Source organism: Pelodiscus sinensis, chromosome 18, assembly GCF_049634645.1.
Source record: "Pelodiscus sinensis isolate JC-2024 chromosome 18, ASM4963464v1, whole genome shotgun sequence".
In the NCBI taxonomy this organism is placed as follows: domain Eukaryota; kingdom Metazoa; phylum Chordata; order Testudines; family Trionychidae; genus Pelodiscus; species Pelodiscus sinensis.
This window is the reverse complement of record NC_134728.1, coordinates 13,963,105-13,977,978: the sequence shown is the minus strand read 5'-3', so window position 1 is coordinate 13,977,978 and position 14,874 is coordinate 13,963,105. Positions and strand designations below refer to the sequence as shown.

Sequence of the window (14,874 nt, the reverse complement as noted above, 5' to 3'; positions counted from 1 at the left end):
GCATTCATGCTAAAATTCGACACTCTCCGCACCGGACTTAACAAAGACCCCAACTATCTTACACATTACAAAGATAGCTTCCCCAATTATCACCTCTAATACTATTAACTCACAGACATTTCCCCTTCCCCACCTCTAATATCAACTCACTGGCATTCACCTTCCTTCCCCCCCCCCCCCCCTACATCCCCCTTCTGTTCTGTAATGTGATTTGTCCTTTTCATGTGTGTTCATTTTTTTAAATTGTATCCTTTGGTATATATGGTTGTGACTGTTTTCTTCCATTATTTGATCTGAGGAAGTGGGTCTGGCCCATGAAAGCTCATCATCTAATAAACCATCTTGTTAGTCTTTAAAGTGCAACATTGTCCTGCATTTTGCTTCATCTACCCCAGACTAACACGGCTACATCTCTACCATTAGTAAAATGTAAATCACCCCATCTCAAAAATATAGACTGTAATTGGAAGAGGTTTAGAGAAGGGCTCAGAAAATGATTAGGAGTATGAAACAGTTTCCATGTGAGGAGAGATGAATAAGAATGGGACTTTTCATCTTGAAAAAGAGATGACTAAGGGGGACTATGATTGAGGTCTATAAAATCATGACTGGTGTAGAGAAACAGATAAGAAAGTGATATTTACTCCTTTTTATAAAATAAGAACTAGAGAATCACCAAATGAGATTAATAGGCAGAGGGTTTAAAACAAACAAAAAAAAGAAGTATTTTTTTCACACAATGCATAGTCAACCTGTGGAACTCTTTGCCAGAGGACCTTGTCAAGATGAAAATTATACTATGTGGAATATCAACAATGCCACAGTCGATCTTCCAGGGTTCAATTTAGAGGGGCTAGTGAAGATCCACTAATTCAAACTGAGAGGGTGCCCCAACAGCCCTGGTATTCCTGTTCCTCACAAGGAGTAAGGGAAGCCAACGGGAACGTTTGCTCCAGTCGACCTCCTACTGTGTGGATGGTGATTTAAAATACGTTGACACCAGCTACATAATTAACATAGCTGGAGTTGTGTATCTTAAGTCCCCCTTCCCCTTTAGTGTAGATGTGCCCTAACAGGGTTCAAAAAAGAACTACATTCGTGAAGGATAGGTCCATCAATGACTATTAGCCAGGATGGACAGGGAAGGTGTCCTAGCCTCTATTTGCCATAAGCTGGGAATGGGTGACAAGGGATAGATTACTTTGATGACTGCCTGTTCTGTTCATTCCTGCTAGGGTACCTGGCACTGGCCACTGTCAGAAGACAGGATACTTGGACCTTTGATCTGACCCAGTACTGCATACTTAATGCATTTATGTTATAGTTTCAGTTATTGACATGAAATGATTTGGTGTTTCCCCAACAGATTTTTTTTCAAGATTTCCATTTTGCAGTAGTAACTTTTATTCCCGTTTTGAGCAAAAGCAAAATTTCAACATGTTGGCACATCCTACAGAAATTCCATTCTCCATCCAGCTGGAATGAAACATGAAATCTTTTGCATGTTCTCAATTATGATGGCTGTTGTTCATGTCTGTTCACAGAGAGGATAACCACTAGAGTAACCATAAACCAGCGCAGACTGATGATTACCATCTTTTTTATCCACTAGATTCAGAGAGTTGTAGTTTCCAATCTGAGTAGCTGTGGAAGCAGCTATAGAGACAGTGTTTTGCACTCCTCCCTGATAGATAATGTTTGTTGGATTATTCTGGATTATAACTGGACCAATGGCCTTATTTGCTCCAAGACTTGTTGCTTTGTCATCTGGAAAAGAAAAAAAACCACACATTTAGTCACCAGTACAAAAGACAAATATAATTCTCCTGGGAGACAAGCAGTTCTTGTCCTGAGACAAAACCCAGCCTCTCTCTAGGCTTCCTAGCGGCTCTTCAAAGAAAAAATGATGGCACCCACAGCTTGTGGTTCTTAAAGGGGCAGTGTGTTTCTGTCTGAAATGGCTGCCTTAAAAGGGCAATGCCTGCTCTGCTTTGAAAAGGGCAAACAGTTGTTTTTTTGTTTTGGGGTTTGTTTTGCTCAACGAAACGTGGTGGTTGGGGCTTTTTTTTTTCCCCCTCAACAGCTTTTTTCCCTGGGCTTTTTGTGCTGTATCCACCACTATTTTGGCTCTTTATCTGTAATGGGTTGGCCACCCCTGCTCTAGCAGGATTCTAGGACCCAGATCTTGTGCGCTTACTAACCCAAGACAGACTGATCTGTGTGCGGACTGCAATGGCTCAAACCTGACTGAGCGCCAAGACTTAGTGTTCTGTGCAGACATGCCCAGAGGCACCAGTTATGTTACGACTTGTGTGTATTGAGAGGGAGTAAATGCTGTGCAAGAATTCTGGTTTCATAGTGACACTGACGAGTCTCGGCGGTGTTGTGGTCTCAGAATGGATGGCTGTGGGCAGGAACACATTGGGAGGAGCTATGGAAGTCAGGGAGAGTGGAGGGAGTGTGAATTTACATAGAACTTCTGTGTCTGCGTGTCTAGCGGTGTCGGTGGCAAAGAGATCTCAGTCATCCAGCAATGCCCGAGACCTATGTACAACTAACAGTGGCAATGATGTGTACTCCAAGCGCAGGATTTGATCCTCAGAAAAGAATGACAGAAATGGGTCTGATCAAGACTAGGGCATATAGATAACAAGATGAAATTATTTTTGTCTGAGAACGATAGGCAGCATCTCTTTTTCTCCTCATGTGTGTGCATAATAACTTGGGGCTACACAGGACTAATAATTTCAGGATCTTAGAAGCCTTTACAAGGCCAACAGACGCTCTCTCCATTTTACGGAGGAGGAGATGGGAGCGCCGCTGGGCAGTGTTTCTCTGTAAACTGTGCACTCAGGAGAGATTCAAATCCCCCCCCCCAACAGATTAGCAGAGTGCCCACAGCTAGGTTTTGTTTCTACTGGTGGTGCATATTCACATGTGCTTTGGTGCATGTCAAAATTATTCTGCACCTGGATGGAAAAAGATGAGAAAGAACATTGAGCAGCAGGGAGTTAAATGAACTCCTATTTCCTTAGGAGGGTACACAGTGAATCAGACAGCACCTGGCTGAACCAAGACCCAAGTCTCAGCCCGGTGCACTGGCCAGTTTACCAGAACTTCTGGTTAAAGATAGATCAAGCTGTGAGTATTAGTGCAGCTATGCAACTCGAGGAAAAGCCAGAGTTCTTGAAGCCAAAGAGAAGGACCATTTAGTTGTCAAGCTGAAATTTTTTACAGCCCAAAAGAAAACAAATCCACTTTTTGTATCGCTGCCCACAGTGCAGTGTTATGAGAAATGCATCTCAGGACCATACCTGTGAACTCTCTGTAAACCGACCAAAGGTTTGTGGTGTCCTCCAAGTTGAGGAGATGTTTCTTCTGAAGCGCATATAAATCTGCATTCACAGCCTTGCGGGTCGTCTTTCCCAGGTGTTTGGCAATGGCTAGTGCATTCTGAGGTCCATTTTCTGACAGAAACTTGTAAATCTGGTCCTCTGGGAAACAAAGGGTGGACTTAATGATTCACTGCCAGAAATGGAGGCTAATCCAGCTACGCTGCTCCCTGGGAATACTGGGCTGGTAATCGATGACCCCGAGACCTCACATGGTCTATCAAATTCCCCTTTGAGTCTTACCAAATTATCAGCTCATATGACTTCACTGGGATTGCCAGTAATGTGCTCTGTGCTATCCAGCTCAGGCAATGGGGAAGTAGGTGGACCCATAATTCTGTCTCTATACACCAAGTACCAGAGCCAGAGGGCTGCATGTGTAATGTGGACAGGTGGAATTGAACCCGGGAGCTTAGTGTATGAGCCTCTACTACATGAGCTAAAAGCCAGCAGCCTCTCAGCTGAGGTTGTAGCACAGTTCCATTATTCTCTATGTAAGTGGTCTCAGTGCCTCTAGATGGGACAGGACACCACACCCAGGAGGGCTGTCTGCTGTGTCATTTAAAGCGGTGTAGCAGTTTTTGGGCTCCCCATGCACTAAAGTGCTTCAGGGTGGGGCTCTGTCTCGCCAAGACAGAGGCTTTCTGGAGGGTCACCTGACAGGATGAGACTGTACTATCGCCTGCATGCTAGTCACGCAAAGTATCTCTAGAGGCAACATGATTTGTGACTCCAATAACCACGCTACACGTGTACGCATACAATAGCGTAATGCTAACATTGAGAACTCTCCATTGTGGTTGTCAAAAATCGTTAACCAGAGATTTCTAAAGTTAGTTGAGTCAGTCTTAGGCATGTGGCAAATATCTTACCGATTTCTGTCAGTTTGCTGTCAGCTTTCACAGGCATCAGAGCGTTCACAGGCTGGTGCAGTGAGACAAGCATGGTGTCATCTAGAAACAGAGAACATTAACAGGCACTGTCATTTGGGGGGGGGCTGTGAAAAGTTCTGCTATTTAGCTAGGAAGAGAGACTGATTTCTCATTCTCCTTTCTTGTACCAGTCTCCTAAGCCAGACTCCCAGGGGAGCAGACACCCTTGCTGCATAGCCATGGTACTGATTTTCAGCCAGCTCCAGAGAATGTGGGGCTTTAAAAGAGCGAGGATATGAGCAGAGGGTTGGCTTGCTGCATGGCTTGAGTTGATCAGGGGGTGGGAATGGCACCTCTGCCTTGGAGTGGAGTTGGTCCTCTCTCTAGCTAGCTTAAACCTATCCCAGCCAAAGGTCCCTGGCTAACAGAGATCCTGTGGAGGGGAAAGGACCCTGGATTGAAGCCCATGGAGGGTCATGCAGAGCTTTTCATTCTGAGCTACAGAGTTCAGGATCCCATGAGATCCACAGAGTCATTCTTCTGCCTGGCTTTTCCTGCAGAAGTGGTACTTGCAGGGTCTATGCCTCCTGGAGAGAGGAAGGTCTCCATGGCACAGGATGTGGCAGTGCCAGATTCCCCTGCCTGGGAACCATGGTTCCTCATCACGGCTCGGGGAAGCTGGAGATGTGGAGATGTGTTACAGGATGGGGGGAGTGTTCTGTAGAGGATTAACTATCCCCTTCTCTGGGTGCAGACCCACCCTGCGTCAGAATAAGGAGGGGAGCCTGACACTCAAAAATATTTCTGAAAAGCCAATTTTTGTCCGGAATGCACCAAGATTGCAAGGACTGTAATGCAAAAGAACTGTCCTAGGGCAGGGTACCCTCCGAGAACGTAACATGTAGTTTATCTGCCTTCTCTGTCCACCCTGGACAAGGTTCAATGCAAAACTGCCTAAGAGTCAGTGCACCTCCTGCTTTAGTCGTGTTTCAGTTCCGTACAAAGGAGAAAGAACACAGCTGATTGACTTGTTACCCCTTGCACCGAGTAAAAAAGTGGACATCAAGTATTTGGAGTCAAAGACTCGACAGTCTTTGATGCAGGTAGCCACAATTTAGTTACCAACTTGAAAACAAACTCTGCTTCCAAATGCCCTCACCATCGAAAGCTGTAGATATAGTTTTAAAAGGTTTCTCAGACGATTTACCAGTTTTCAACTCAGTGGTTTTCTGATGACATTCCCCCTCTGTCTCCTCTGCACGGACCACCCATTTATGGCTGACATTCTTCTCAACCTTTCCCTCCTTACGCAGCTTGTACAGTACTTTGTTGGCTTCCTGTTTTGTAATTGAACATGTGTGAGCAATCTGATAGGCCTTCTGTGGAGGGGCAGCTGTCCTTATGTGGTCCAAGACAAGTTGTTCCACTTCTGAAATGAAATGCAAGCACAAAAAGCGGTAACATGCAATTCAGACAATACTTCTCACCCTCTTTTTTACAGCAATGAGATTTTAGCCCTTGTCCCTGATCTTCAGTCTGAATTTTGTATTTATAACTGAGAGCATAATATTCTGTAATAATATTCATAGAAACCAAATGGGGAACTGTGATTGGACATTGGTAGCGGAGGCATGAAATGGACTGAGATTACAGGATGTCATGGCCTTCTACTGCATTTATACATCATATAAAACAGGTGTAATTACATATTTAAGCTTTAATTAATATGTATTTATCCACCCAAAATGACATCTTCAGGGCAATCCCTGCCTGTCATATTTTTTATTTCTTTTCAAGAAGGCCAGGAAAGAAAGGGGAGTAGAGCAGAGCAGAGCATTGAAACTGACAAAGAACAGAAACAGCGACTCTAATTGAAAATACTTTGGTACATCTAACCAAAAACCAGTTTTATTTCCTCCAAGATGCTACAGCTATGAAACATGGTTTGCCCTTGCATACAAACTAATTTAATCAGGAAATAGGAAATGGGAGGCAAGAGGGCTTAGCTGATGTTTTACAAAAACAATTAAATGCATGAAATGTATCCATTCCTAATGATATTATTAAGGAGAAATTTCAATCATCCATTAGCACTGGCATTAATTATTGCAAGCACATTACAGTCAACATAATTAAAATGAGGAAATCATTTGCTATGCAGACTTAAAAAAAAACAGATTATTTGCTCCTCTGGAGAAACTCCAAAAAAGCTACTTTTGAATGAACCTTGATTACATTTGTTTACTGAAGCCGAAAGTAAGTTAGACTGCAGACACTGCTCAAAAGCGATAGCAACATTGTAAAATATTCAAAGCTGAGTGAAGCAGTCCTGTGCCATTGCTATATAATCATGAATGAGTTTGGGATGCTGCAGAAAGTCAATTCTGACTAATACTTTAATACTAAACTGACAATGAGCTGCTGACATGCATATATGCTTGCAGAGTTCCAGCGCTGAAATTAAATATGGATGAATGAAAAAAACCCTGAGCTGAGTATGTCAAACAGCGCATGGCTGGTATTTTTGTAAATACACCATACAATAAAAATGGGCTAGCAATTGAGTTAAACCTGACTCCTGCTCTTTGAGGGGCTGATCCGATTCCCATCGAAGTTGATGGAAATACTTATACTGACTTCAGCAGACAACAATTCAAGGCTGGGAGTTATGGACCTGGAAAGTGTTAAGTGTCTTTATCTCCCAATGATTTCAGCACCACTCAGGAATTAGACACTAGACCCAAATAAATTGTCCCAGATGATCTTCCTAATACAGGCTAAATCTGGTGCTCTGATAGTTACACAAATTCACATGGATATCTGCAGGCAAAATTTGTCCCTCAAGCAAAGGAAGTGACATGACATAAAATGTCTACGCCAAGGCTGCGTCTAGACTGGATGGATTTTGCGGAAATACTTTTAACGGAAAAGTTTTTCCGTTAAAAGTATTTCCGCAAAAGCGCGTCTAGATTGGCACAGATGCTTTTGTGCAAAAAGTGCTTTTGTGCAAAAGCATCTGTGGCCAGTCTAGACGCGATTTTGCTCAAGAAAGCCCCGATCGCCGTTTTAGCCATCGGGACTTTTTTGTGCAAAACAGCTCCTCCCTGTCTACACTGGCCCTCTTGCGCAAGTATTCTTGTGCAAGAGGGCTTTTTCAAGTCAATGCTCTTGCGCAAATTCAAGCGGCCAGTGTAGACAGCTGGCAAGTTTTTGTGCAAAAGCAATTGCTTTTGCACAAAATCTTACCAGTCTAGATGCACCCCAAGGATTTATACCCTGTCCATCGGTTTTCACATCTTCAGCAGCTTTTATTTTCCGAATTTCAGTGCCACTCATGGCACATTCTGTGAATTTCCCCTGCCATATTGTAAAGTTGCCATTATTTGTAAAGTTAAATGCCACTAATGCTGATCACAGTTGCCTCCTTAGGTATGCGCAGCACAGCTTCCTAAGTTGCACTGGAAAGGTACTACAGTGAAACCTCTGTTATCCAGCACTCTGCTAACCAGAAAACTTTGTTAACTGGCATTGCCCCCAGCTACAATACTGTCACATCTTCAGGCTCACAAGCCTGGCTTGATTTACCATGATTGGCTTAACAATTTTTTATTTAAGAAGTATTAATCATCTTTAACTCACAATAGAAATGTGAGACCAACTGCCTCACATTACAAAATTACCAATATTACAACCCTGAGTTTTACTATTATTGTCCATTGGTTTTTCCTAGGTTAATGGGACCCTCAGATAACCGGAATTTTTAGATAACTGGAAAGTCCTAATCCCCAAGCGTGCTGGATAATGCAAGTTTTACTGTATTTGGTCTGGACTTCTTCCAAACTCTTTGAAGAGCCAGATTTTAGCAGCTTGGCTTTCAGGTAAGATGTTTGGTACCTGGACCTGATCTAAAGCCCAGTGAAATTAACAGATGTCAGCCCTGTATGAGTCAGTGCTGTATTCATATTTAGGCACATTTGTTCATTTATTGTATAACACCACATTTGTACGGATGAAGAATACATACCAGAGGCTGGAGATACGCCTACACAGTCCTGTACAAGTCTACCGAGTGTAAGTTTCAACAGCGGGATTCTGTTACCCAAGGTGGACCAGTTGCAGATCTGGCATTTGATTTAGCAGGTCTAGTAAGGTCCTGCTAAGCAGAAAGCTGAGGACACTCCTGAGAACTCTGGGAAGTCAACGGGAGAGTTTCAGCCACTGAGCTTCCACTAGAGAAATTTGGCTTAAGGTATGTTGACTCTAGCTACATTACTTACATAGCTGGAGTTGTGTATCTTAAGCCAACCTTCCAGTTTAGTATAGACCTGTCCTTAGGTATGTTGAATTTTGGGCTTTTGCACACCTTAGCAGCTAAGGTAATTTACCTTCAAACATCTGAATAATGCACCAGCAGTCCATGACTACTATATACTCTCAATAAGTAAGCGACATTAGCGTGCTTAAAAATGGTTAGGAATATTTACATTGGAGGCTGAAATCTGAATAATTGAGGCCTAAGGTTCTTACGGGGCTCTCTCACTCTATCAAGGCAATTGATGTCAGCTGAGCATCCTGAGATCTGCTCTGCATGAGGGCAAGACCTCATGTGTCCATCACCCTTCATGAGTGGGTACTCAGTTTGCTGTTTTTCAAATTCTGATTCTTAGTTTTCGGTGCTGCTAGCACACAGACCGTGTGTAGTGTCGGTGCTTTATGAATTCACTAACTCATAAAACTTCAGAAAAATTAGTTCAAAAGAAAGAGCAAGAACTCAGCTGGAGTTTCTTTTTATGTTGTGTTTTGTTTTGCAGAGGGGATGAACTATCAATGAGCTGTTAAAAGGGTCCCTGGCTGTTGCCCAAGACACCTTTACAATCTGGGATTGACACTGGAGTGACTGACGGAGCTCAAGGATCTGAAGACATCACAAATACCTTTGCGGTGAGAAAGTCATCACTACAGACCTCAGTCAGGACTTTTTCCGAGCCATGAGAAAACTCTTACAATGCATCAGCGCTGGGCCATCGACACTACTGAGTGGGCCACATGAGTGGCTCTCCTTCACCTCAGTAGGCCGCAAGATTGAAAGTGATGGGCAAGCTGCAAACTGTGGCCCATTGGGGCTCCACATGCAGCCTGTGCACCCCCTCTCTGCCCCCTTCCACCTACTCATGTACTGCAGCATTTATCTACTCCTCCCCCTCCCTGCCAGCACTTTTGTAGCTGATTCGTGTTTCATCCCCACTTCTTCCCCTCTCTCCCAGAGCTTGAACTGCCATAAATCAGCTGATTTGTGGCCTTCAAGCTCTGGGAGTGGGGGGAGAGGAGCGGGGATGGAGCACGAATCAGTCGAGATTCTCGGTGCTCTGAAAGTGCTGAAAGGGAGGGGGAACAGTAAGTAAGTGGGGGGGTCCATGCGGAACCCCAATGGGGTGCATGTAGCCCATGGGCTGAAGGTTAAACCCAAATTGAGCTCCACAGTGTATTGAAAAGATGCACCTCAGCTAATAATTCAGCGCCTGCAAATGCAGCGCCTCAACGACAACTGTGAGAGAACCAGGAAATGCAGCAGTTGAGCGATTGTGTGGATACCTGCTGAAAGAAGGGGATTTCCAATTATCCATGGGTGATTTTCTACATGTACATGTCCCTTTATATCATAAAATCAATTAGAGACAGTCATTTGTTCCTGAACACATTGGTTGGAGAGAACGATTAGTTCAGAGACATTAATTTCTGGACAAATGTTTACCATTAAAATGTAATTTTGATTCCACTAAACTCCTGTGTCACCACGTTGTAACTCAGCCAATTCTGGAGAATAAATGAACGACTTTAGAAGATACAGTTCAGGGTGAAGCATGATGGGAAATGACTCCCAGATGGTTTGTTTTTATTAGGTTTCGCCACGACCAATAGGGACAACTGAGGGACATAGATCAGATTAGTGCTACCAGCCTCAACGTTTGTCCCTCTTCAGAGCCAAGCTCTAAGGCAGGGCTGGGCAAGATGAGGCCCGGGGCCAGATCCAGCCTGCCTAACACTTCAATCTGGCCCGGGGATGGCATCTGGATGCTTTCTATTTATATCCTGCTGCCCATGCAACTGAATTTCCAGGCAGTGGCTCAGGCAGCAGGATCTTATTTAAATAGCTCGCCACTCCCAGTTGCAGTGCTACCATGGCACGGGCCAGAGCTGTGAGCCCTTTAAATAGCTGCAGCAACTCCAGGCAGCTGCCAGGCATCATGGTAGCTGTAGAGCTGGGAGTGGTGAGTCCTTTGCTGTGTTTTTAATGCAAATCCTCCAGCCTCAGGCAACTCTGGGGGGAGACTAGTCCTCAGGCCCACCCCTGCTGTCCCAGGCCCCGTCCCTTCTGGGGGAGGGTGTGTGTGGAGCTGTCCCATGACCACGTACCAAAAGTCATAAGTGAAAATTATTGTGCCCCTCCCCTGCCCCCCTCTCCCCGCACTCTAATGGATCTGTTACAGAGGTTCAGACATGCCTGGACTTGGAAAAAGAACCAGGAAAAATGTCTCCACGCTAATGTTTGAGAATGAAAGTATGTACATTTCCTCGTATCTCCCCTCCCCACCCCCACCGTCTCCAAAAAGCTACAAAAAGTGAAAGATGTTTCTCGGTTTACCACGTAACCAAGATCAGAATGTGACCTAGTCACTTGATCAATAAGCATTACTCTGGGAAATTCTGATCTAATGAACAATCCAAAGAGAGGTGCGGAAATCCTCACAAAGCTCTTGAAATTTCAGCTTGTAGCAGGAGGCTGTAATAAAGGAGGCAATTCTGCTCATGTGCGAAGAAAGGGTTTACAGGACTCAGGCTAAATCCAACAAGAAGAAACTTAAATGATGAATAGTTCTGCAGCACCTTAGAGACTAACAAAAAATGTAGATGGTATCATGAGCACGATCCACTTCAAATGAATGGAGTGAGGGGCCCAGGGTACAATAAAGAGCAGAGAAAAAGAGCATCGTTTAGCACAGACACTCTAATTGACAATATTTTTATCCTTTTTTCCTCCTCTATTCCCTCCCTCTTTTCCATGTAAGCTCATTATATCCTCTACATTTTTTGTTAGTCTCTAAGGGCACATCTACACAGCAGGGCTGAAGTCGAATTAAGCTACGCAACTTCAGCTACATCAATTGCGTAGCTGAAGTCGAAATGGCGCCGAAAGCCGAATTAAGCTGTCTACACAGCAGGAAGTCGAAGGAAGAACACTCTTCCTTCAACGTTCCTTACTTCTCATAAAATGAGGGTTACACGAATCAGAGTAAGAAGTCCTGCAGCTTGACATTATTTCAAAATAATGGCTTGCTGTGTAGATGCGCTCTGTGTTATTCCACAATAATGTCAGTTATTCTGAAATAACGCTGCTGTGTAGACAGACTTAGGTGCTGCAGAACTATTGGTTGTTTTAAACGTTTTTTTGGTTACAGACTAACACGGCTACCCCTCTGAGACTGGCAAGAAGAGATGAGGGTAAACACATTCTGTGATTGGAAAGATGGTAACTATTTCCAGCCAAGATGGAAAGAAAGAGTAGAGAAAGGACTGAATTTTTCTTACCTTGCTGAAAATAAGGCCCCGTCTACATGGGTCTTATAACCACATAATGGGGTCCAAGTACACCTTGGACATGGCAAAGCTGGCTTCTAATCCTGAAAGGTGCTGAGCCCAAGTGAGCACCTCCCATCCCATTCTGCTCAGGGGGAGCGCAGCATGCCCGGGATTGGGCCCCCGAGTGGAGCAGTGCTGCATGTTTCCAAGGTTTGACAAAGTATGAATTACTAGAGTCAAGCTCCCTCTCCCACCTCTTCTCTGGCCAGAGCAAGTGCAGCCTGGCCCCACAAGTTGGTCTCTTCCCAGTGCTTTTGCTGTGCCAGCTGTGGGGGCTCTCACCAAACCAATTGGTTTTGGTGGCCATTTAATTGTTTTCTTTAATTATTATTTTGTCCGTCTATAGTTAGGAGCTCAGCCAACACAGCGAGCTTGCTGGACAAGTTTACACCAACAGCACAGCTGCCCCAGGCCTCAGGCAGTGTACTGTGGGTAGCTCTTGGAGCGGGACACCCTCTAGCTAAGGCTATGCATCCCATGGGTGGATTATACCTAACTAACCATGTGGATGCCAGTGTCATGGGTTCACAGTCTTCCAGCTTGGGGTTTGTGTGAATCTGAAAATAGCCAATGGACCCAGATTAGTCCCATTTTAATCCTTCAATCCCTGCCTGTCAGATGTCTTCATAACTGCTTGATGACTTGAACCTTCCACCTGCCAGCTTTGGTGGGAGTTGATAGAGAAACCCCTTTGTCCCCCAATTCTCATTGCAAGGGCTAATCAAAAATGCCCCATGAAAACTTGTTTTCCTGTGGAAAACTGGGGGCTTGGCTAAATGATTTTTTTTTCTGAAAGTCTCTGCTGTCATTGGTAATATTCAGTTTTTCAAAAAATGCCCATTAAACAGAAAGTTTTCTGATTTCATTTTTGGGGTCAGGAGGAGAGGGTGAAATCGGACAGTTTTTGGCTGGAAATATATGATTTAGTTGGTGAAAACCAAATTGGTTTTGACTTTCAACATTTTCTGCTGAAAAATTAATCTTTTTTCATAGACTCCATTTTCTGGCCAGCTTTATTCACGGTGTTCTCTAGTAAGCAGGAGACATTTCCAATCGCTCTCCTAAGGCAGACATATGATGACAAAGACAGAACCTATAATTTAGCTTCTGAAGCCCCCCTTCCTCTACCTTCCTAGGATACACAATGCCACTCGTATCAAATCAGTCTCATCTATGTGCTAAACATCAAAAGTAACAGACAGAGTCAGGAGTATAAATGAGCAGCCAGAAAAGTCAGGCAATTTTTCATTAAAAACTTAGAATATCTTTAAAAGCGAATCTTACCTGCACTATGTGTTGCTTTTGCCATTTGTCCAAATCCTAAAGCAGACTGAAAGTCAATTACAGAATTCGTCACAAAACAACTGACTCCGGCATATGAGCATGTATTAATCAGAACCAAACATCCAGTCAGAACAGAAAGAAAAGAGTAACTTGGGGTTGGGTTTCTAAAAGAAACAAAACAAAAACTGATACCGTGCGGTGAAGCTGGAAATGGAAATTGCAACTTACGTATCATCCCAGAAACCGAAACTGAAGTTTGACAAGACAAAGTCCTCTGTAAAAATGTCTGTCTGCGGATAAAGTGTTACACATGACTCAGACAGTCTGTGGCCATTTTAATATACATCAGTAAGCAAGAGAAGGGAACTTCCTGATAGAAGCAGGGAGGATATTAATAGAAAAAAACAGGAGAGATGAATAGATATTCCATTCCTAGAGTTTACCTTTGTGTGCTCCATTCTCTTACATGAGTGTCCTTGGCTCAGATGCCATCCATTTAGGCACATCTCTCATACTAGCTGATCTGGAAGATCCTTCTTTGAAATCTGTCTGAGCTTCAGGGAACAGAGTGGATCTATATTTTCATACTTCCATAAAGGACAACTTACTGTGTGTGCACTCTGCTACGTTAAAATCCATCGTAAACAGCTTTTCTTTAAGTTTCTTTAAGCAGAGATCACTCTTCTTTGTTTTGCTTCCACCTGAAAGCTCTTGGTCATGTCAAAATTCTCAACAGAGGCCCATCTATTCATGCCATGGTATGCATTCAGGTACAGCAATTGTGTGCACAGTTTTAGCAGCTAGTCATGAAAATAATTGATAAAGGACTGTGGTAAGTAATTGCAAATAATGCATGCAACAATCTAGCCCTGGGAAGAGTTCTGAATAAGGAATTTGCTCTGCTGAATCCAGTGTTGACAAGTCTGAATTTGCATTGGGAAATGTTGTGATATTTTTTGTTTTTTTCTTAAAGTGCCAGCTTCCAAAGTCAAGATATCTCAGTCTTCATTTAAAAGAAAGAAGCAAGTTTCTCACCCTCATGATTACAAAACGAAAAGCTTGGAAAGACTCCAAGACCAGAAGGCAAATAAAAATAACTGCATCTGTATTATTTAAGAATCCAGATACTTATTAAGATAATCTCATGATTTTGGGGGTATAATTCCTGATTTTTTGAATGTTGTGGTCTGGTTATGCTGTGACTCCTAGAGCTGAATCATTCTTGTGATCAGTTGTGGGTGGAGCCAGGAGTGAGTAGCATCGTACAAACAATGTTGTAAATCTGTAAATAGAAAACGAAACTTGCATTTTTCTCTGAAACAAAACCAACCCAAATCATTGGCAGACATGAAAATGACAGCTTTCAAATAATAATAATAATAAAAAACCCAGACCAGGGAAAGAAGCAGCAGCATGTCCTTATTTTTAAATATTTGTTTGTTTTTAAATATTTTAATTTGTTTTCTTTGCTCAATATTATCATAGCTGCATGTTAACATGTAATCTTTGGGTGGGCTAGGGTTTTCTTCATTGCCGTTCTCCAGTGCCTACAAAATCCAGCATCCTAAGGAAAGCAACTATAGAACCAGAGTTCATTCACTGAAGATTTTCAGTGAGGGTGTATCTAGACTACAGGGTTTTTTTGAAAAAAGTGACCTTTTTTCAAAAAAACTTCAGCTGCATCTAGA

General features: G+C 43.2%; 1 protein-coding gene and 1 long non-coding RNA gene across 7 annotated transcripts in view; one reads left to right on the top strand and one right to left on the bottom strand.

Annotated features, from left to right (window-relative positions):
• The window catches only part of LOC112546167 (uncharacterized), a 67,270-nt gene extending 57,163 nt beyond the window's left edge, over positions 1–10,107 (top strand). Inside the window, exon 3 of the long non-coding RNA XR_003089799.2 lies at positions 9,076–10,107. This is a non-coding gene — a long non-coding RNA (uncharacterized LOC112546167). The remainder of the gene's footprint in view (positions 1–9,075) is intronic.
• Positions 1–14,485, bottom strand: part of ZBP1 (Z-DNA binding protein 1) — a 40,388-nt gene extending 25,903 nt beyond the window's left edge. For 2 of the 6 annotated variants that reach the window (XR_012896505.1, XM_075901142.1), the window contains exons 1-6: positions 13,630–14,485; positions 13,187–13,232; positions 5,472–5,693; positions 4,265–4,345; positions 3,315–3,494; positions 1,594–1,767 (exon numbers count right to left, since the gene is read on the bottom strand). Coding sequence is in view for 5 of the 6 variants with exons in the window: in XM_075901142.1 (XP_075757257.1) it covers positions 1,594–1,767; positions 3,315–3,494; positions 4,265–4,345; positions 5,472–5,693; positions 13,187–13,232; positions 13,630–13,692 (766 nt within the window). In the remaining variant the exon portion in view is untranslated. Of the gene's footprint in view, positions 1–1,593; positions 1,768–3,314; positions 3,495–4,264; positions 4,346–5,471; positions 5,694–13,186; positions 13,351–13,414; positions 13,578–13,629 lie in introns of those variants that run through there. The other 4 variants (XM_006125339.4, XM_014574724.3, XM_014574725.3 and 1 more) reach the window with 4 other exon arrangements.
• Positions 14,486–14,874: the final 389 nt, after the last annotated feature.